This window comes from Neolamprologus brichardi, chromosome 5 (genome assembly GCF_056152115.1).
Source record: "Neolamprologus brichardi isolate AB-2024 chromosome 5, ASM5615211v1, whole genome shotgun sequence".
NCBI classification, from domain to species: Eukaryota; Metazoa; Chordata; class Actinopteri; order Cichliformes; family Cichlidae; genus Neolamprologus; species Neolamprologus brichardi.
The window spans coordinates 25,693,379-25,715,255 of record NC_142108.1 but is presented as its reverse complement, the minus strand read 5'-3'; the positions used below and the strand labels follow the sequence as shown (position 1 = coordinate 25,715,255).

At 40.6% G+C, this 21,877-nt stretch overlaps 3 protein-coding genes across 6 annotated transcripts in view; 1 reads left to right on the top strand and 2 right to left on the bottom strand.

Annotated features, from left to right (window-relative positions):
* The first annotated feature begins 491 nt into the window (after positions 1-491).
* On the top strand, positions 492-2,403 carry cfap107 (cilia and flagella associated protein 107). Its single transcript, XM_087841346.1, has 4 exons — positions 492-602; positions 1,118-1,228; positions 1,597-1,771; positions 1,995-2,403. The coding sequence occupies exons 1-4, from the start codon at positions 492-494 to the stop codon at positions 2,300-2,302; spliced, it is 705 nt and encodes a 234-aa protein (XP_087697472.1). The 3' UTR covers positions 2,303-2,403.
* A 1,329-nt stretch (positions 2,404-3,732) lies between these two features.
* Positions 3,733-6,614, bottom strand: klhdc7a (kelch domain containing 7A). Its single transcript, XM_035904626.2, has one exon. It carries the CDS (start codon positions 6,485-6,487, stop codon positions 4,196-4,198), a length of 2,292 nt encoding a protein of 763 aa, XP_035760519.2. The 5' UTR covers positions 6,488-6,614; the 3' UTR covers positions 3,733-4,195.
* Positions 6,615-8,510: 1,896 nt separating this feature from the next.
* igsf21a (immunoglobin superfamily, member 21a) overlaps positions 8,511-21,877 on the bottom strand; it is a 175,474-nt gene continuing 162,107 nt past the window's right edge. For 2 of the 4 annotated variants that reach the window (XM_087840911.1, XM_087840912.1), the window contains 3 exons: positions 19,861-19,961; positions 17,846-18,038; positions 14,939-15,186 (listed from right to left, as the gene is read on the bottom strand). In XM_087840911.1, the coding sequence (XP_087697037.1) occupies positions 14,939-15,186; positions 17,846-18,038; positions 19,861-19,961 (542 nt within the window). Of the gene's footprint in view, positions 10,166-14,938; positions 15,187-17,845; positions 18,039-19,860; positions 19,962-21,877 lie in introns of those variants that run through there. The other 2 variants (XM_087840913.1, XM_006782918.2) reach the window with 2 other exon arrangements.

Here is a 21,877-nt window from a genome sequence, read left to right as displayed (position 1 = left end):
ATAAGATCCTGCAATAAACTTTATTCTACTTCCCATCTTGTCTTACATTTGAATAAACAACTGTGCCTCCAGTGTTTGTCATTACCATTATACTGTTCACAGAACCCCCCCCCCCCCCCCCCCCCCCCCTTCCAAATTCATTCCATTCCAAAAATGAAAAGTAGCCCAAGGAAACCAAGTCTGCATACAATATTCTGGCACCTTTTTAACAATACAGAGCAGGCAACTAAAAGGTAAATGCCATTCCTTAACTTTAGGAAATGTATTTCCTTTTAACAAAGATGTAAGACATCTTCTATTTGCTTCCAGGACACTCTGCTTGCTTTACCCACAGTGTTTGCTGTACCCATGGCAACAGAGCTCTTTTTCCCCTCCACTGCTGAAGCGATTATGTAGTCAGGTGAATACACCTACATGCTATCCATTTGACTAGTTAAACTAGCTCCGGCAGGGCTTTAGATTTCCCAGGTGAGTTTGATACTGGGCAAAGTATGAAGCAGAAAGCCAATGCACAGGATAAATGGGCCCAAACCGGATGGAGAATAGAGCAGAAGTATGCAAACAAAGTGTTGTTAGGCAACTGGGCTGAAGAAAGACTTCAGGTAGGCATATTGTCTGTTTACGACATGCTTTACTCTACAGTGTGATAATGCAGCATTTCGATTCAGGCTTTCCAACTCTATATCACAGTATGAAAAACACGTTTTTCCAATCTAAACATACAATTTCTCCTCAGCCTGAGAACACAGACTTTCTATGTCTTTTCATGCTGTGTCTAAAACATAATACTACATTAATGGCAGCCCGCCAACATTTTTTAGAACCTGAGTTGCTAGTCAGATCTATAACAAAGTGATTAGGCGGCCTCCGTTCAGCTACATCAGCACAGCCTCCTGGTGGGCGAGAGCTGGAGACTAATTGCATTGATGTGAGTTTGGGCCATAGGCTGCTGGTTCAGGATTTGTGAGGAGAAATGACTTAAGGAATACTGTACAGCAGGTCAATTGTGAAATGTGAGCTCTGCTGATCCTTATGCTGGGATCATTGCTCAAGTCCCTGTATATCCCCCCCTTTGCTCAGTCCACTTTGTGATGTCTGTTTATTCTGTCCGACACAGTTCACTCGCAAACCAAAGATAGCCTACAGCACCAGTTCTGTAGACTACAGACCCCACTGGGATTTCAAGCCAGACATCTCTGAGAGAAGATCTGCCCTGCTGAGAGCTGAGGTCAGCCTTTAACTGCTCATTCATGGTATTATCACCAATTGAATGCCTGTCAAAAGCCTGCAAGTCAGGGTTTTTTTCCCCCGCTAGAGTGTGAACACTTCTGCATAATACTGATGGCCAAGATAAAGGCCTGTGATAAAACTCTTTATGAAAGCAAGTTTCTGTTCAGACTCAGCAGCAATGAAAAATGTGTAAAATCATCAATCCTACTGGGGACATACTATAGGGTTAGTTGGAGCAATTTGCCGCTGTCACATGGTGAGCCTCTTGAAGATTATTGAAAGAGAACAGGTCATGCCCTCTATATCTTAATCCAGAGAAGGCCACTGTGTGAAGGCTACATCAAGATCTCTCTATATTGTATCCAGGGGCTTCCATCTAAGACGATTTTTGGGCACCATGACCCGCCATCCTCACATTATCTGGTCACACAGTATGCGGAAAGCTACGGGCGTAACCTCATCAATGCTTTGCCCACTCTGCAACACAGACATGCAGACAACTTGACACAAAAGCCCAAGAGGTCTGACCAGCTGACTTCTGGTAAGTTCCATGCCAACACTGCCAGAAGGCAGAGATTATACATGGGAAATGACTTTGTACATTAAGCCATTACAAGGGGTATGAGTGCAGTGCAAACATAAGTGCATTAAATCTTGTATGAACAAAACACATCAGCAGTTGAGCTCATGAACAATTAACCCGGGGTGGGTCCAGATGCCTTTTATAGTTCCAAATCAGCCACCGATGTAATTAATGGCTGCAGTAACATGGCAGTTAATGTGCTCTTCTTTTACAGCACTTCCAAACAACGTTGGCCCGCTGCAGACCACAAATCACCATTTTGAAATACAGCAGTCACACCTTCCATCTCTGACTGAGTACAGGTCAGCATACCAGAGGCAACCACTTAGTGCCTTCTGCCAGAGCCGCTTTGCCAAGGCTTCACACATGCTCTCCAGCCACCTCTATGAAGCCAATCGTAACAACAAGGATCTGGATCTGAGACAGCACTTGATCCTACAAGTCCCGGATCATTATTTCAGCCTACGTCCACCATCACAACAGGCTTAATTTCAGTATTGTAGCTATGAAACTGCCTCCAATACTGGTTAATTTAGAAGCTGTGTTTGTGAATTCCCTTTTTCCGCAGTTGGCAACAAGTAAAAGCCTAACTCAACAGACCATTTGGGGAAATCGAATGGATTTTAAAAAATTAAAGACAATTCTCATTATCTTGTGAGGACTACTGTAGATTTACGCTGGTGAGTTACTTTAGCATTTAAATGTGTGGGAGGGAGAAAGGGATGGGACTATAAATTATCTCCACCCTTTCAGAGCATAATTACATGCAAATTCTTTCTCTGCGGAGTGTGTATGTGAAACTGGAAATGGGCTGTTAGTATTACTCTAGATACTCTGCGGGAGAAATAAATAAATAAAAATACTGTTGATGCCAGAACTGACCTGGGTATTTAGGTAAAACAGAAGCAATGAGTCATCCAAGGCAATGTCTGAAGGGATGTGTCTAACTCCCATTCCATTAGGTGTTTAATTACAGAGAATCAAAGTGTTTAATTAGGAAGAATCAAAGATGCTTATGTTTGATGGTCAACCATCTGCGTCTGCCTCCCTTTTTCCCCACTTGCCTGCTGCCTTCCAGTGTAGCTCTGTTTCACCCACTGTTAGCTAGTTAGTCTCTCTACTGTGCTGCTGATGCCTGTGTGTCACATGACACCCTTGGGTTATGAGAAATCTTCAACACAACACGTCTTACCAAAGAACTGCTGTATTTGCCTCTGAGCCACATGATGGTGCTATAGCAACACGTCACTCTCGCTGTCTTTTAAGTCCTCGCCTTTACAGTGTGTACAGTGACGAACTTAATTGTACATGAAGAAACAATGAGGGATTTAATATTTGCATCATTCTTATGCATATTCAGTTGTTAATGTAATCAACACAGTAAAACAAACCACACATATTTAGATTGCGCTGGTATCATTCTATTACTTTTTATAAGTCACACAAACAGCAGAATAGACATCTTAATAGAATTAGTCACTAAGTGTGGATTAATATTCACTGAATGACAAATTTCTAAATTCCTCTGATGTTTATAAAACAATAGATAACAAAGTGAAGATATCATTTGGTACAATGAGCTGAGGATGTTCTTATTCACATTGAAAACAAATGCACATCTTTCTTGCCACCATAGAAGGTGACTGAAATGACAGAAATAACTACAAGTCTGAGTGTTTCAGTGCAGTGACAAATGCTTTCGAAGCTTACCTATTTATATTGTATGGCATACCCATTTACATCATGTCATATCTAAAGAGCAACTGTAAGTAATGACGTTGTATTCAGGCCACTGTGTAAAATATATTTGTGCCCTACACAAGGGGACACAGTAATAGATTAAAATTATATTGTTAAATTCTTGTTCAGTTTGCGCTGAATGATTTCGTTTACTCTGATGCTTTTTTTATGAATTATCTTTGCATTAAAGAGATTAAGCATCTGGGATGATATAAAACTAACATAATAGCAAGAAGAAGTTGCAAATCAAAGTAGCAAACAGTTTCAATGGCAGCACATCCTGTGTAAATCTAGGTTAACAGTAGTTTGACTACCATTAAGAGTCTTATCATTTACATCTATTGCCAAGAATGAGACATGAGGAAAACACAATTCTTTCTGTAATACGCTATCCACTGAAAATAAAGTACTTTTAGAAACAGATGCTTTCTTGCTTTGTGGAAAGGGAATCTTTATAACACTTCAAAAATGATAGAAAAGTGTTAGCAATTTTGCAGTGAAATTTGGGGCTGGGCTGAGCTGAACATAAACCTGACCAAAGCAAAACTCGCCCAGGCAACAATAAACTTGATGTAAAGCATGCTCTTGTAAGGATACTCAATCACAATCTAATCTTACCATCAATGGAAAATTGAATCCTCATTACACACTAGTCTGCTGAGGCTTCTTATCAGGTAGTGAAAGAATAAAGGGGAAAAGTATGCCCTTGGCTGCAGAGAGTATGCTCAAATCCTCGTCTATGAAAGCAGGAGAGATCTCATCAGCCTCGAACTTCATGGTGAAGTGGCGGCTGACACAATATATTGTGTCATTCATCGCGACACACTGAAACGCAGGGCAATGCAGAATCCGATTGGAGCTGCACTCATACCACAGTCGGGCCACCGTATGGTAGCGGTACACACTGACACCCAGGACTGGGTTAACATCAAACCGATACAAAAATCTCCCCACGGCCACAATATCTACAGTCTTGTATTTGGTGCCGACTATGAGACTTGGCCTCCAGGTGTCAATTTTGGGGTTGTAGCGTAGTAGCATGTATTTAAGAGTTCCTCCAGAAACAAAAAGCTCTCCATCGCACACTGTCACATGGTGTGCCACAGCGAATGTATCATTAGGCAGAGGAGCCACAAATGTCCATCTGTCCAATCGTGGGTCGTAGCGCTCCACAGTGGAGAGGCACTCTCCTCCAATTGCATATATGTAGCCCTCCAGTGCTGCCAGTTTGCAGCGGGGCCTGGCTTCATTCATAGGACTGATCTCTTTCCAAATGGATGTCAAAGGATTGTAGCAGAACACTCGCTTTGAGGGTGTCATCTCTCTGTCAGTGCCTTGGCAGCCCACTGCCACGAATAAGTAGTTATCCATTGTGCACATGGCACAGGCTTTAGAGATGACCTCCTGTGGGATTAGGCAGAGTGTATGCCAAGTGTCTTTGTAGTCATCATAATAGTACACTGCACTTGATGTCCTCCTCTGCTCTGATGTTGCTCTGCGCCCTTCAGTGTTGCTGACCCAATCTTGAGGATCCATGTCTGCAACCATGACAAACCTCTTCCCCCTCATTCTTTGCCTCTGGATTTGTTCCCGCTCACCAGCCATTAGCCGCCCATAAAGGCTGGGATCCCTGAGCACATGGAGGTAGTTATCAGACATGACCCCCAGGGCTGCTTTCTGCAAAGATGTCTGGCCATGTTTCTTAGCAAGGCACAGTGTCTCCAAACAATTACCCAGATCAAGCTTACTCTTTAAGACTTCTAAATCTGTGTCATCAAGAATTTCTGCTTGAAAGTCTAAAAATGGAGCCCCTTCTGCAGTCTCTCTATCTATCCCCTCCTTCACATTAAGGATTTTGCTGTCAGTAGCAGGACTGATAATTGGGTGAACAGAGACAGATTCATCACCAGCTATAGCCCGAGAGTGGGTCACTGGAGTTGAGGCTCTTGAAGTTAGAAAGGGGATCGAAAGCTCAGACTCCTGTGCTGCAGACAGATAGCTCTCTTTGCGTAAGAGTACAGGCTTTGGGGGCTTTCTCAGCTTGAGGCACCCTGGCGAGGAGGCATCTTTAACAGTGCTTTGTGGTGAAACCAGATCACGAATAGTGATGGGGTTTAAAGACGATGGAGACTCTCTGAAACTGCTGCCATGGCTTCCAAACTCCCCTGGCTTTGATTCGAAGTCCCTCTCATACTGAGAGAGTACCGTATTAATATCTGTAATGGAGTGAGAAGATGACTCAACATAGTAATCATATATCTTTCCACGCACAACCTGGTCTCCTGTCCCTTCTAGCACTATGTTTGCATCTTCCACTTTGACCTCTGCCTTGGAGAGGAAGCTGGAGTAGGACCCTTTGCTCTCCAGGTCCTGTCTTAACTCTCGGCCCACACCCACACTTCTCTCCAGCTTCTGCAAAATGCAAGGGGAGCGCCGCCCCGTTGTACTGACCATCCCACTCTCTGTTGGATCAGGGAGTTTCAGAGCAGATCCAAACATAACGTTACTGGTGGCAACCTGTCCCTGCTTCTCATAAGTGATTATCTCTTCATCCATGCTGGTATCGTGGTCATCGTTTGTTGCAAACACATCCTCACTTGTTTTAACCTGATGTGGAAGAGTCTCAGCTGGTGTCTCCTTGGAGCTGTCAGATGTCAGGTCATCACCTGAATCTGCTAGCAACGATCTGGATTGCTGGCCTGCATCATCTGTCTCATGTTTTGTTGAGCTTTGATGTTGAAGTGTTGTCTCGCAGTTTTGGCAGGTTGCATTTCCTGGCTCTTTGTCTTTGACATGGAGCTGGATTCTTCTTCGATGCCTGGAGCTGTAGAACCTGTAGCCCCAAGAAACCAGCAGCACTGCAGCCACAGAGACACTAAGTTTCCACAGGAGCTGCATGTCGAACTGGACTCCCAAAAGCTCCGCAATGGGCATAGCTGTAGCAATGTTGGTGGCAATAGTTGGTTGGCTGATCCTATTGAGCGTTATTGTCAGTGCACCTCAGCTGATAGTAACTGTCTGGTTGTCATTGTAAGAGAGCTGCTGTGATCTGATGACTGTGCCTCCGTGCCCAAAGGATCAAGTGTAAAATGATAGCTCTTGAGGCACAATTTGCATCACTGGCTCTGCAGAGGCGGGGCCCTTTCATGCACCACCTGTGGCAAGTCACATGCACCTTCAGTATCCATACACGGAATATGTAAATACGCCATAGATCAATATTTGGTTATGCAATTTGTTGACTCAACAAAGCCTTTTCCCACAACTATCCAAATGTTATGTTGCGTAATGTAAGAGTTAAAGTTACCGCAATACAAAGCCTTACTTTGCAGGGTTACGTTTCAGTTTCAGCATCTTGCTGTTTTCATGCATAGAATGTATTATGTACATTTCTAAAAGAATTCCCCAAAATATTATGAGAGATAATTCTTCTTCACTTGCTCGAACATACTTCTAGCGCTCCAGAAGGAAATCATGGTTTGAATAAAGGGCGGGGAGTAATGATAACTGACATTTATCAAATACTTATTAACCAGGATACATCTGTTTGCACAGCCATGCGCCATATTAAAGGTCCTTTCCCTGCCAGCGCAGATGCTTAAGTTAGTCTCTGTTAAGATGATCTGAAGATTAGTATCAGAGACTTAAATGGCAGTCAAATGCTATTATAAACACAATAAAGTGTACAGAGCACCATCTGAACAATAAAAGCATGTGTAATGCAAATAAAATGGGAAGTCTTTGTTCACATAACCTTGGGAGTGTCATTTATTTCTCTACACTATACTAGATTCAAACATGTATTTCTGCCTCATGGGAGATTTGTTGCTCAGTTGCTGCTGCCAAGCTGCCATTTGTATTGTTGATAACACAGCAGCGAGGCTGTGGTCAACAACAAAATAGTATTCATCTTAACAGCATGTTTAGAAGCATTGTAAAGATGCATCACGTGGGGACTCGTGCAGAGGGTGTGTCAGATTTCTGAGCCCACACTGGCAATGTTTGGTCATCTGATAGGACAGCCTGCAGACAACAAAAAGGAAACTGGACTCTGCAAGCACATTTGCCTCCTGAATAATGCACGAATTCTCTGTGCAACCTCTTATCCTCACCACTGCTTCTAGCTTCAGGTGGAGCATTCAGAAGACGATTATCATGTGCACTGTAGTCATGTGCTTTCACTTCTTTCTTATACAACGACAACATGTGACTGAAAAGAAACAAAGCATAGTAAGTGAAACTAAAACCTTTTTTTTTAATAGATTCTTGCTTATGCACAATTTTTTTCTTTTGGATTAAAGAAAATGTGACAAAGCAGTACATTTAAAGGCTCTTTTTTCTTATCTATTGCATATTTCTGGTCCACGATAATATGGTTATGAATTTAGTACTCATAGCTACTGCTAAGATGTGGACAACAGTAACACAGCCTTATCCACAAACTATTTAGGACAGACGTCTTCTGGCATGATGATTAAATCATATAAAGCCAATTGGCACATTGTATTGTATTCAGAAATGGACCCTTTTTTCTCACTTGAATGTAAAACGAGTGAGTGAAAGCAAAAAGCACAGAAGTGCCTCTTGAATAAAAATTACAATGATAGCCGAGTTAGAATACTATACAGTGGGTGGACAAGGATTTGTGCCCGTTGCTTCCTTTGCCAGATAAAACGTCATTCAAAGCACATATGACTGTTTGTTAATAATGTTTGTGCTCTGCAGCTCTCATCTCCCGTATGCAGTATGCAATATGGATAGTACTTTGGCAAGGTGAGCTGATATCCCAAACAGATAGGTCTATCCTTTCGGTTCACCTAAGCTTCAAAATCTCTCCTCTTACCTCCCACCTGGTTTAAACCTTAATCCCTTAATACATGTTGGGTCCTTAGAATAGCTTAAATTGCAATTCTTGTGAAGTCCAAAAAATGCAGGATTACATTGCATTAAGCTATCTTTCACTGAAAGGCCAGAAACCGCAAAGAGTTAATGGCAATGTCAGAATCTCCTTCAAAAACCACGTTGAGGTCCATATCATTAGAAAAAATCAAAAAGACGTCTTTTTCTCTACAGAGTCGATCAGCACACGTTCTTATACATTATGGTGGGATTTTATTCAAATAATTTCAACAGTTCTTTCAACCATCTTGATTAGCATGTGTCTTCGGTATGAGTAATAATGCTGCATATCGCCTGTACACAGCATTAAAAGGCAGGACAATAAAAATCATTTGTGAAACACGGTTGAACACTGTTTTAAGCAAAGTCAAGGCTTTTGAGTTTTGTCATCTCTCCATTTTAATAGAGGTGAAATGAAACAAATGCAACAACCCTGTTTACACAAGCTGCCTCAGGTGAACTCCTCCCTGGGATGGCGGCTAAAATGATCCTACTAGTACTGTAAATGTCTGGGTAAGAGTTACGTATTGTACACAATGTAGGTCACTTAAGATAGTATGTCACAAGTAAATAACTGGATTACAGGCCAGTGACAATGAGTTGCAGTGCTGTCATTTGCAACACACCAAAAGGAGAAAGAATCTTCAAACGTCACATGCACCACAACCCCAAAACAGCAGACATATGTTAGATACTTTTTACTCTGTCCTTGGAGACCTGCCATATAGATATAAAAAGCCGAAATGAGAAACAAAAAGGCTGTTAATGTTTCCATCCTTTTCAGCCAAGAATTATCTCTGAAAACAGAGTTGAATGAAGTACAAACAAGGGTGGAGGAGTGTAAACTCCAATTATTTCAGCAACCATCCCTCACCATAACCCATATAACCTCTTTTAATTATTTTTCAGTATTTACACTGATGTACACAAAATACACTCAAAATGAGATTTTTTTTTCTAGTTTCTGCATTTAAATCCTCTTGTACATTCTGAGCCATCAGAAAGAAAACAAAAGAAAAGAAAAAAATAAATTTGTATATTAATAAAAAAGCGTCTCCACTTCGAGCATCTGTATTTATTCTCCCATGGTTTATCAGCTTGCTCTCAGTCAGGTACATCCCAGGATATGTAGCAGGTGTGGTTGATGTGGTGTCGCAGTCTAAAATCAGTTCCATTTTTCACATCTCAGTACCAATTTCAGTACCAATAATATTGTGAGTCAATAAAATAAAATCCAAATGCTTTTTTTCTTTTCCATTTCAAATCAACTGATTTTATTGGTCAACAGGCAGACGTGGGACAAGAAACGAAAAAAGGGTGTAACTGGGCGGGGCTATATAGGAGGTGGTTACTGTCATGTTCATCATGTTGTTCTTTTCATATCATTATCTTGGTTATTATTTTTGTTACAAAAACAGTGTAGAGCCATCGTGTGGTGGCACTGTTTCCTGATCGACTGACGTATGCAGGGTCTGTTGATGAGTGGAGAAGGCTTTTGGGACTGTGGGAATTGTGTTTTGTGTGTGTGTGTGTGTGTGTGTGTGTGTGTGTGTTACTGTGTGCATGTGTTGATGTTACATAAGAAGGGCAAGTATGTGTGTATATGTGTGAGCGAGAACGTCTTGGATGAGAGGTTTCACGTCAGTTCCACTGTCACTGTGAGGACAAGTGCCATCCACGTTAATCCGAGCATATCCATGCGGGGGGCTTCATCTACAAAACCAAAGAAAACGACAATCAGACCGTTTCATTCATCGTTTTGATGTACTGTAGTGCATTAATAATAAATTTAAAAAAACAAAGCAATTGTTCATCCCACTGAGCAATTCTTCTGAATTATACTCGTGCTTGAAGTGGCTAAATATGTTATTTACAGTAAAATAGGAATTTCATTAAGAAGGGATTTTTAAGGGCATTGAACTGTTCTATGTTTTCACTCAACTGAAAACAATTAAATAAACAAGACCATATTGTGATGGGATCATAACAGCTGCCAGTGAGTTTTCCCACCAGGCCTATTGTGGAAAATATTTTTATGTTTATAAACCAGATAAAGACACCTATGAGACTTAAGAATGCAAAAGACTGTGTTATCAGAGCTTAAAGCGGCTCAAGGCCTACTCCAGGTGCCCTTTACCCAGTACTCACGGGTGACATGATACCATCTTCACAACCGATCCCAACTATACACCTGTAAAGTTTTGGGACTGTATCTTGCACAGCTGTCCATATACCCATCTGAAAGTACTTCAAACCACTTATTTGACAGTTCCACCAATAGTAGGCATCCCTAGGACCACATTTTGCCATGACACACAGACAGTTAGACAGACTTACAAGGTGAAAACAATAGTGGCCATGCTGCTGTAGCTTATAAAATTGTTTATGGCACACACATAAACTATTTTAACCTGATTGTTGCTTATAGATTGAGACTTTGCTTCATCAGAAAAACATTTCTTCTCTAAATGTCTCAACTCAGGGGGCTTGAAATCACTTGAGGTACAGCTGCAATCAAAATTATTTAGCCCTGCTGAGCTGTTAAGGGTTTATCTATTAAACCTTCCAAAGATGTTTATAATTTTTTATAAATCACATTTGAGTCGAGAGATGTAATCAAAATAACATGTTTAAAATGTTTAACATCTTATGTAGGTGGATGACATTTTTGAAATACATCCATTCATTAATTTTTGTAACTGTGTGTTCAATTCAGAGTGAAATATAGAAATGTAGATGAGAATGATTAAATTATTTTATAAAACTGTTTTTTTTTTTAAAATAACTTACTATTAAACTTACCACATGTCGGGATATAATTAAACTATTGGGAATTAAAACTCTATAACAGCACCTGAATTTGCTACAGCTGTGATAAAGATGTACCAAAATCTTGTCTCAGCACGTGCTCCAGCTGTGTAATCAACTTGGCAACCTGAAAGTTACTGTTTTAAAGGGTAACAGTTATTTCACCAAAGCGTATTAGTTAAAGACATGAAAGGCCCAGACAAGAAGACATCACCAACAAGACAAGCACGCATGGATGTGGTTGCCTTTAGCTGTTGCAGAAAAGGGAAAAATCGACTGTGACTGACATTACGGATTTGGTGAAATACCAGGCAATTTAGCCCAGGCACATGCCTGGTGGTCATCTCAGCCCCCGGATATGAATCATCTTGAAAATCACTCGTTTGGGATTTAACAAAAGCACAGGAAGAATGGACTAGCAGTCAAAAAAGAGAGGTACCAGAAGCTTGTGAGAAACTACACAGAAACACTTATTGGAGATCTAAAGTCGAGGGATCCTATTAAAAGCTGCCTGCTATTGGATCTTTAAAGAGAAATTTCAATTTATATTTAGCACTATTAGCAAAGCCAACATTATGTTTCAAGATTCATAGAAATATAGATTAATGTATTAGTCCTTCTTTAACTGTTGAAAACTTTATTTGACACATGTATTCATTATATTTTGACACATTACTCCAACTTCTTGCTGCTTAAGAGGGTTAAATGATTTCCTATTGCAGCTGAGTAATAGTAAATCCCTGTTTTCCTCTGCTTTTGAAGTACAAAATAATATGATACAGCAATGACATAAAATCCAAAAATCCCTGTTTGATCTCGCTAACTGTTAAGCTGAATATAAACATTGTTTTTTATTTCTCATTCTTGAAAAATTAAATGCCTGGATATAGTGAACACTGCTTCTATTTACAGTGTTTGCGCTTTTCATTTAACAGCATTGTACTATATTACAGAAGAGAAGTCATGAAAGAAACATGCTTTGTGCACCTAATGCTTTCTGAACCTCCCTTGTGGCTGCTGAGGGAGGAAAGTTGTGAACGACCGTGGGTGTGTCTTTGCTGATATAACCGGCAATTTGTCCCAGTAGTGCCAAGACTGTGGCTACAATCACTCTCACTATGAGAGGATGACCACACTGTGTGCGGCAAGATGGAGGTTCAAAATTTAATCTGGTTAGGCCTGTTAGATAACACAGCCAAGCGATTCTGAAGGATCCACCCGCTCCACCCACTGACAAATGTTAATTAGTAAGAGTTAAATCAAAAAGAGTTTCACAAATTAATCAGGATTCCACGATAAATCACTTCTGAAGGTTAATTTCAGTAGAACTCTAGAGTGCCATCTGACATTTTACATACATTAAATTCCACTCTATTTATGCAAGTCACATAACATCAGACAATAACAACTGGATCTTTTCAATAAATACCGCATCTCATTTGGTAATGAGCTCACCCAACCATAAGATCATCATCTGAGGTTCTATTCCAGTCTACAGTCATGGATGCAAGACACCCAGCCATCTGTTTACCTTCAGTTTTTGGCTCAGACCTCAATGCATTTCTGCCAACCTGATTTTTTTTAGACAACTGGGACTGATTTCTGTTGCAACATGTTTTTTAAAAAAAGAAGGGTGACTTTACCTCAGATATACTGGCTCTAAAATGTCAGCTGGAATCATAATGCTTTCTTCTGACACGAATACTTTGACTCCAGAGAAGGTTTAAGTTAAGTTAGCTGGCTTTACAAATCGGCTCGACATTTCTGACAGTGGCTTTGACGCATCCACCAGTCTGGATCCTTTCTGATCTGACTTGTGTTCTAATAAAGGTTTTTGGAAAATGTATATTATGTGATTACTACACATGGCTCTTGCAATATTGCTATTTTTGACTCAGTGAATGCAAAGTCTGTCATATGACTTGTATTGAATCTTGCCTTATGGTTAAACAGCAAAGCGGATGCAATTTGCACCATAGGGCGACAATTCCAAACTCGTGATGCTTCTACCACCCTTGGCTGACTGGTAGAGTTTTATGTGACAGGAAACATGTCACATTTTTATTCAAAATTCACTCATCTATTAAATTCTGTTCATTGCAACATCATGTAGCTTGACAATTTGTTTCAGACACTAGTATTCTTGTCTATGACAGACTTGACTGACTGGCAGATGTGGCGCTTCCTACTTGCACCAGATGAGGAGTCCAGCATTCAGGCATTAAGCTGCGGCACGTGTGTAGTGACCTCTTGGGGCTATGTTGTACCAATTTGACTTGCATGCAAGGCATGTCTGTGCGTCCATGCTGACCTGATTCTGTCCTTGCTGTGACACACCTGCTCCTGTGCTTACCATAGCATTTGCATTCCTAGATTTGCATCCTTAAGATAGGAAGGGAATAGGAGAGGAAGACGGGAGGGAAAACAAATGGCAAAATGAAGAGTAAAAAAAATGGATAGTGGGAGAAAGGTTTATAGGAAACAGGAAAAAAATAGTAACGTGCTGCTGGACTACAAGGCTGTTCAAATTTTGCCTGACTTTAAGCTTAAAGACAGCTCTGCATGCCATCTGCTTGGGAAGCTGTTCCCACTGTTTATTGGGACAAACATAGGCAGTGCACACATGCACTGAGGATTATACTTCAGGCAAATATATTATTCAGATGTGTTTTCCAGTTAAGCAAAATCAAATCCTTGCAAAAAAAAAAAAAAAAATATATATATGTATATATGTAAGGCATAATATAGGTTCTTTATTCCTTTTGCATCTAAAAGTAAGAGAAGTTACAATTTACAACAGCTAATAAATACACTCCTGTGTGAACTAATCCACAAATAGTGTCATGCTGTACTTCATCACTTTTGATGGGGGGAAATTAGGAAATTACACTAGAAAGAGTCTCCATATGTTTAACTGAGTTATCCCTATTTCTGTATCTAAACCCTGATTTCTGTCCCTATATGATTATGTTCTTATTTGAGTCTTGGTGAGTCATGATTCAGAAACCCACCAGTCAAGAATCCAGAGTCTGGCTTTTAACCAGCTCTGAATGTTTTCTTATACTACAGCATAATCTGCACTCCACATGAGGCCGACGTGATGGAAAATCTGCATCAAAAACAGAGATTGTGAGCTAGGCTCACGAGAAAAAAAAACAGGAAAAATAAATATGATGGAGGAGGGAAAATAGAAAAAACAGAGAGAGGAAAATAAGGTGGTGACAAAAGGAAAAGAGCTACCAAAAATGGATGAAGCACTAAGAGAAACTGGCACTGGGAGATAGAAAGTGAGTACAAAAGCCAGGGAGATAGAACTGAAAGACAAACAGAAAAAAATTAGAGCTAAAAGAGAGAGGGACGGGGCAAGAAAACAGGAAAGATGGAAAGGTTGTTGTCACAGCCCTGCGGCTTCTCCTGACAATCCCTCATCTTTACATATGATAATCTCAGAAGCCGCAAATGAGGCACCAATGGATATATGAAACACCGATAATCTCACACTTAGCCATAAGTGACAGGCACGGTTAGTCAGTGGAAGGGTTTGTTGCTTGCTGGTACTGAACATCAGCAAAGATTAATCCTGAATGAATCACTCTCAAGCAGTGTATCTGGGGCAAAGTATTCAGGGCAGAATCAAAAAACATCCACCTGTCAATACGCTGAACGTCGAAACCGCAGTCAGCTAAAGAATTTGGTACTTTGATCAGTGCTACGTTTCTGCACACATTTTCTCACTGAACCGACTGCAGTGTCACAGTTTGTTCTCATATTACATACAGCATGTCTGAAAATGTGATAATCAAACAATACAGCCAGAATTATGAGATGCATTATATTGAAAAACACACACACTGAATGCTTGTCAGCTCTGTGGTTGAAATACTTACTGTTTAGATTCTGTGTGTTTTTCATCATGCTCGGATTTTCTGTTGAAAGGACAAAAAAAGAAAGATCAGGGAAACAATCAACCATTAATGTAGACACAGTTTATATATAGAACTGAATTATATGCAAACAAAGAAGGAAAACAACTTAAAAAAAGAGAAAAACACAGCAATATCTGACAAAAGCTGTAGCTTTTAGTGACACTGAACTATGAAGTTCCTGTAGCACATGCTAAATGGCAGGTCCCCAGTCGGAAAGGCTGGGGCTGCAAATGGACCTCAGAACACACAGCACTGCAAAACAACAACCTAGACAATTTTTTAGCAGCACTGAGATCCGTGAACTAAAGCTGTGGCAAGGCAGTCTTAGAAAGATGTTTGGAGAAACCTACTGCACCTTTAATAAGCAGCATTGGTGTCTACCCTGCACAATCCTCTCTGACCATGTAGTTTCAAAGACCTCACAGGGATGAACTAATTGCAAAAAAGGGAGCAGTGGGTTTTCAGCGCATTGACAACAACCTTTAATTCCACTTTGTGAGCTATTTTTGGATGTTAGATGTTGTATAGGAGCAGGTGGAAGCCACATATAAAGCACAGTGTGAAACTTTACTTGTTTCATTGCAACCATATTAAGATAGCAGCTCCTCTGAGATGCCCAGAGAAATTAGTGTCTGCACTCTCCATATGCACGCTTGTGTTTGCCTGCCCAGCACATTTGCATAGGCATACATATTTGCGTGTCTCTGCATGTGTGTGAAGTACAGTTGTCTGCCTGTGTGTTTGTCCCTACCGGGTTTCTCATTTCTGCTGACTCACTTCACAGTAATCTGACTGGATATTATCACTGAGGGTGGCTAGAAATGTACATCATCAAGACGTGAACGCTGCTTGTCATTGGTGGAGCGTCTCTATAGCAAGCTATCATTATACTCTATTATTCTTGATGATGTATACTGAACATTTAGTGAAGTGAGCAGAGCCCCCAAGTACTTCTATCTCTTCATCCCCCCTACCCCGGCAGGTGTCTCATCTCAAGGCCATGGGGGATGGTGCCAAGGTCACTTAATCACCATTTACTTCCCCTTAGAGTGAGTGAAGGCAATCTACAAGGAGAAGGCAGACAGATGGGCCATACTAGGCACATAGCCCATGACACCTGAGGATGCATCAGGGTGTTAAATAGACATTAGTGCACTTCCTAGCAAAACGCTTCTCAAGGTAACGCCCGCCTAAAGTGGCACTTTTCCCTTAAAGTGGCTTCTTATTAGACCTGCCCAGTAATTTGTACATTTGTGACACACTTAAACCCTGATCAAAGGAGTGTTTCAGGTGCAGAGATAGAAAGAAAAGAGGATAACATGTTCTTTGTTTCAGAGTTGCTCAAGTACAAAAATGGTGTCAAGCTGATTTATGTTAGTAGGGGCACTGCAGGACTGAAACCCCTGCATGTGCATACTACACATTTCTGAACTTCCCCAAAAAATCTCCCAGTTTTTCTTGCTTAACTTGACATCTGTATAGTACAAGTGTCAAAAATTCTCTTTACACAAGTACTGCGTAAGAGGAGTGGCTGTATCTATCTATAGTTATCGCACTTCCAAATACAGGTCTCTGTTACATGAATGCTTCACAGTAGCTCCACTCAAAGATGACCCAGCATCTTTTTGCATCTGGTATGCATGCAGGGTTGGCAGCGTTGCTGCCACAGAGAAATTATAGACAGTCATCAAGAAAGATGTGCTTAGTTTTTACAGGTAGCATTGAACATACATTTAAAAAGGTATTATTTTAGCTGACTTAAAGACAAATAATGTCTGCCTACATCTGGCTGTAACTCTGCTGTAGCCTTTTTAGCCATGAGGTCATTCAAATAAACCAATTTAATTTCTGGATATCATTTACAATATGACTTTTCAGGGAAAAGTGAGTCAGGGGGTATGTTTCAACACGGGACCGACAGATTAAATTGTCAATGCACTCGTGCAAAGTGACATTTAGCTGTAACAGAAGTCATTTCATTGGAACTCTCAGAAAGGCAGATCCCAGTTCTTCCATGAGTGTCCAGTGCAAACAGAGCCAGAGGAGCAGGGCACACAGACATAACAGAACCTGTAAGCATTCCAGCTCCCACATCAACACCAGCAAATGAAGTACTTCTAGTTTTTGATGAACATTTTACTTTGGCTTTGCCATTGAACAAAGTGCTTTTCTAACACTGCCAACAACAAAGTCTTTTGATTTTAGCATGAGCCTTTGATACCATAGTTGTGTTTTGGTGTTTAAGTGAGAACAGCTGAGGACATGCCATTAATGGAATAGTCACTAAATCCCTTGCTAGAGAATAGTTATTCTCAAAAGTGCTGCCCTTAAAAGAATGCATTGTGGAAGCAATTACAATCTCTTATTAATCACACGCTCAACAGCATTAATGATTTATACCTAAAAGCGGTCGCATAAATCTCTTAAGTATTCTTCAAAGATATTATAGATACATTAAAACGAATTTTGTAGAATTACGAAATTTTCTTTGACATTTAAATGTGTAAAATGTGTGCCTATGAAACTGTGACAAACATTATTTCATATTTATTGTCCCGTAAATAATTCATCAAAATTAAATATGATTTCAGTTTAACTGCTAGTGTAGCAGCTGCTTCAGAATGGGACCAGAGTATGTTGCAGAGTTCAGCGTACATACCGAAGACTATGAGGCGAGTGTGCGTATCTGTGGAACCCAGAGGATTCTGGGCTGTGCAACGATACATGGAGCCGTTAAGCTCAGCTGGCACTCTCTCCAAAATCAGCTCCCTCCCCTCTCGCTGAGTGCTCCCATCCAGCAGGCGGCCCCCCACCCTCGTCCAGGTGAAGAGTGGCTCAGGGAAAACCTCGTTCTATCAACACCCAAATGGAATGGAAAGAAAAATAGGAACGAAAAGAAAAAAAAATGCAGATGAATGGTGTTGAAAGGGCAGAACAGAGAAAGTCTGTGAGTGTCAGCCAAGAGATTAACAGCAAAGTATACATGAATAATACAAGCTCCAATTTCCCCCTAATGCAAAGGCAAGTTAACAACATGCATTAATAATAATGCTTCACTTTACAACAGTTTTACACAGATAGGCGTTTGTATCACTCTAACTATGCATCCTCAAAGGAAAAATTACATGACAAAAAAAAGACACATTTGAAAGATTTCTAAAGAACACGCTCCAGCCTCCAGGGCTCCAGAGGACCAGAGCCCCGGTCTTAGGGATGTCTTGAAATGTCAGCACCATAACCTCACATTTTGAGAAAAACATACCACATGAAGTTACTGTAGAACTGAAGTCCTGTATGTGCTATCACTAACTGTGCTGAAAACGTAACCGTCAGTGTGGCTGTTTCTGCTCAAGAGTAGTTTTTCCTACAGAGGTCCATGAACTCAAGAGCTAGCTTATTTGGCAAATTCACAAATGTAGAGTGAAGCTAAAAACAAACTACTGCAGTTTGCCCTTCTTCCACAGTTTTTCAAGCACAGTGCATACTCTACTATAGATGTGAGCAAGTCTACTGTGTTTTAAGACAGTACAATCTTAAACTTGAACTTGTTGCACTTGTTTTTAAGACAATGATGTAATGAATACTGCTGTATAATAATACGAATATAATCAAAAAACATATTCAAGACTGACAAACAAACAACATATCAATGAGAAGGAACAGAAAAAAAAATCCTCTGTAAAAGAAGCATCAATAACAAATTCCGCAGAGGAACATCTTATTTCATCACAAAGGCGGGCAGCAAAATTATTAGTCTTGGCACAGAATCGTATCTATTGTGAAACCCCAAAGCCTAGGGCCCGGGGAAGGATAAGGGAAATTTGCTTTCTGATCAATCTGTACGCACTGATGCCTACGCTGCCGAAGGGCCCAACTGGCTGCGTGCCACAGTCAAGCCTGTTTATAATAACCAAACGTAACCCTGTTAAAAAAAAGCTTCAAAATAATCTTAAGGTCACTGGGCAGACATGCATGTATAAATCTTTGACGTCAATAACTCAGTGTACTAAACTGACAACAACAACAGTGCAGAATTTTAACTTTGTTCCATAAAATGTCATAAATTTCATTTCATTAAATTAAATTTGAAATCTGAAGTATGATTCCTATAGACTACAAAGTAACAAAGGGCACCTGCGCTATGCACCATTAGGCTGTTTTATATCAGGAATAGCCATATTCGCTTCACCTGACCGACTCTCAATGTGTCATTTCTGTCAAAGATATCAGGACCACCCAGAGACCATTCACACAAAAGACACCTGCTCCTATTTTGGAAAAGAAATCAGGAAGTCTGAAAGCAGCATCGCAGCTGATAGCATAGTTTCCAACCTAACATAAGCATGTACTTTTGAATTTATTCATTTTAATTCTTTAGTTTTAGTTTTACATTTGAGGATTTATTGAAAACAAACATTCTGAAAAGCTACAATGTTTGGCATTTTGGGTGTACTAACTTTACTAACTTTAAGCAAAATGTTGAAATGTAAATACATTTTTTTCAAAAGAAATATTGCACATGCTTGAATAAATAGGTTAAAGAAAATATGCCTGTGCCCAGCAAAGTGGTCACTAAAGAGGAAAACTAAACAGGCTTCACTGCACATGTGCACCAATCTCCTCCTATTGCAGACTTAATTAGTCTTTCATTTTCTTAAAACCCCATGCACTTACCCCTGGCGATCCTACCTGGAATCCTTGCACAGTGATGCGCACTGTGTCCCCTACCTTTGCCCTGCTGGGGGACATCAAAAGTTTAGGACCCTTTGGAGCAGCTGAAAAGAAAAAAAGACAGAGAGACAAAGGTCATTGTACTGAGTATGGGGAGCAAATCCTGCTGGGTACCTGTTTGGTCGCAGAGGGAGGGATACAAATACAATTTCCTGTCTATTAAGGTCACAGGCCAAGAGGCGAGGGACCTTCAGGTTCTTTCATCTAAAGAACTGTGCTGGATTTATTCCCCTTTGGAGAGAAAAGGAACTAAATTGGGTAGATACTCATTACTAGAGGAGAATGGGAGTGCAACGGGTGGAGTGTGGAGGCAGTGAGATAAGGGACACTCACAGAGCTAATTCCCTTGTCTTTGTGCGGACAGCAGCCCCCAGATGGCTTTCATTTAGACCATCTAAAACAATGGGGCCCAAGTAGGAGAGGGAGTAGCCAGATTCTAATATCATGGAATAGTGAGGGGCCAGCGATTGTCCTGCGCATGTAGTGTTGAGATAAAATGAATGATTTGCATAATGCTATTAAAAAAAATGAAGGTAAGTCATTTCATTGCAGCTAAACTGCACAGCACGCTGCATTAGGACAATATAAGCAGGTTCTGCACGATTTGTGATGATTAACAGCTCCCCTAAAGATAACTGCTCCAGATGGTGCACAGTTCCATACGTTAAACAAATGGACTGAGCATCACATGCAATGAGACTCAGGCTAAGGGTATCCTATCAGTAACGCCTGTACAATGCAACCCAGGAGTTCTTCTGTTTAATTTGGTTCCAACTCCTAATATAAATCACACAGGGTGTTTGCTTTCATTGATGAACTAAAGCATAAATAAATAAACAGACAAATGACCTATACTTTTCGGCAATTAATCTGGAAACAAACTGTCCACTGCTACTAATGAATCACAGACTTTTCTTAGGCAGTCAATGACTACCAGCCTGTATCAGACTAATGGATTCAGAAATTACACTGTGGATTGTGCATGTGACACTGTCCACAGTATAACATCCTCTCCTAGGGAATGTTATATAAAGCAGAAACAAAAGCAATTTAATTCCATGAAAATTTGCAAAAGAAGCGACTGAAAAGCGATATTATTAATATCATCATAGTCATCATCATTATTTTTATTGTTGTTATTAGCAAAACTTGTTATTCTCTACAAGCTGATGTATCTGTTCAGACCCCAAGCAGCGTAAACGGGTGCAAATTCCAAAAATAACTTTTGGCAACAGCAACCTTAAATAATAAAAATAAAAATCAGGCAAAATAATCACATCTTAGCCCTGGCATCCAAACCGGAGACATCATGTGAGCAATTTGACATGAGTGTTCCATCTCACGCTGAAGACGGATGGCATTTAACAGGCTAGTTTTGGCATGGTAGTGTGAAGCACTATATTTCCACCTCCTACACACTAACAGAAGGGTATTTTTAAATACTGGTGTCATGGCGTCACATAGAGCTCGCCAGGCATATGGCTGAGAAGATGATGGCCGATTTCTGGGATTTGCTCCAGCAGTGACAGTTGGCGTCCTACGTCACCATCTTTGATTATGGCAGCATGCAGCGTGATGGACATGTTACAGCTTCTTTGAGCTGAGGGCATCACTGGAGAAATGAGCCACGGTCCCATGAGACCTAATGTCACATAAGGCCCAACTTCTTAAAGAAAGAACTGTTATGACTTTGAGAGAGGTCAGAGAATAAACATGCCCCCCAGAAAAACAACTGCACACCATGCATCAGGTGTGCTTTAATATCAAGAGAAGGAATCAACAGGTCTGCCCAGCTGTACACCAGACTTAAACCATTGAAGGGAACCTACCGTATTAGCCGGGTGACTGGTTCGGTTTAGAAAGAGAAGGTGAAGAGGCTTGCAGCTGAATTTAGAGGCCTGACTGACTGCCAGATTGTACCATCATGATGAATCAGGCCCCATGCTATGTGTTTCTTAGA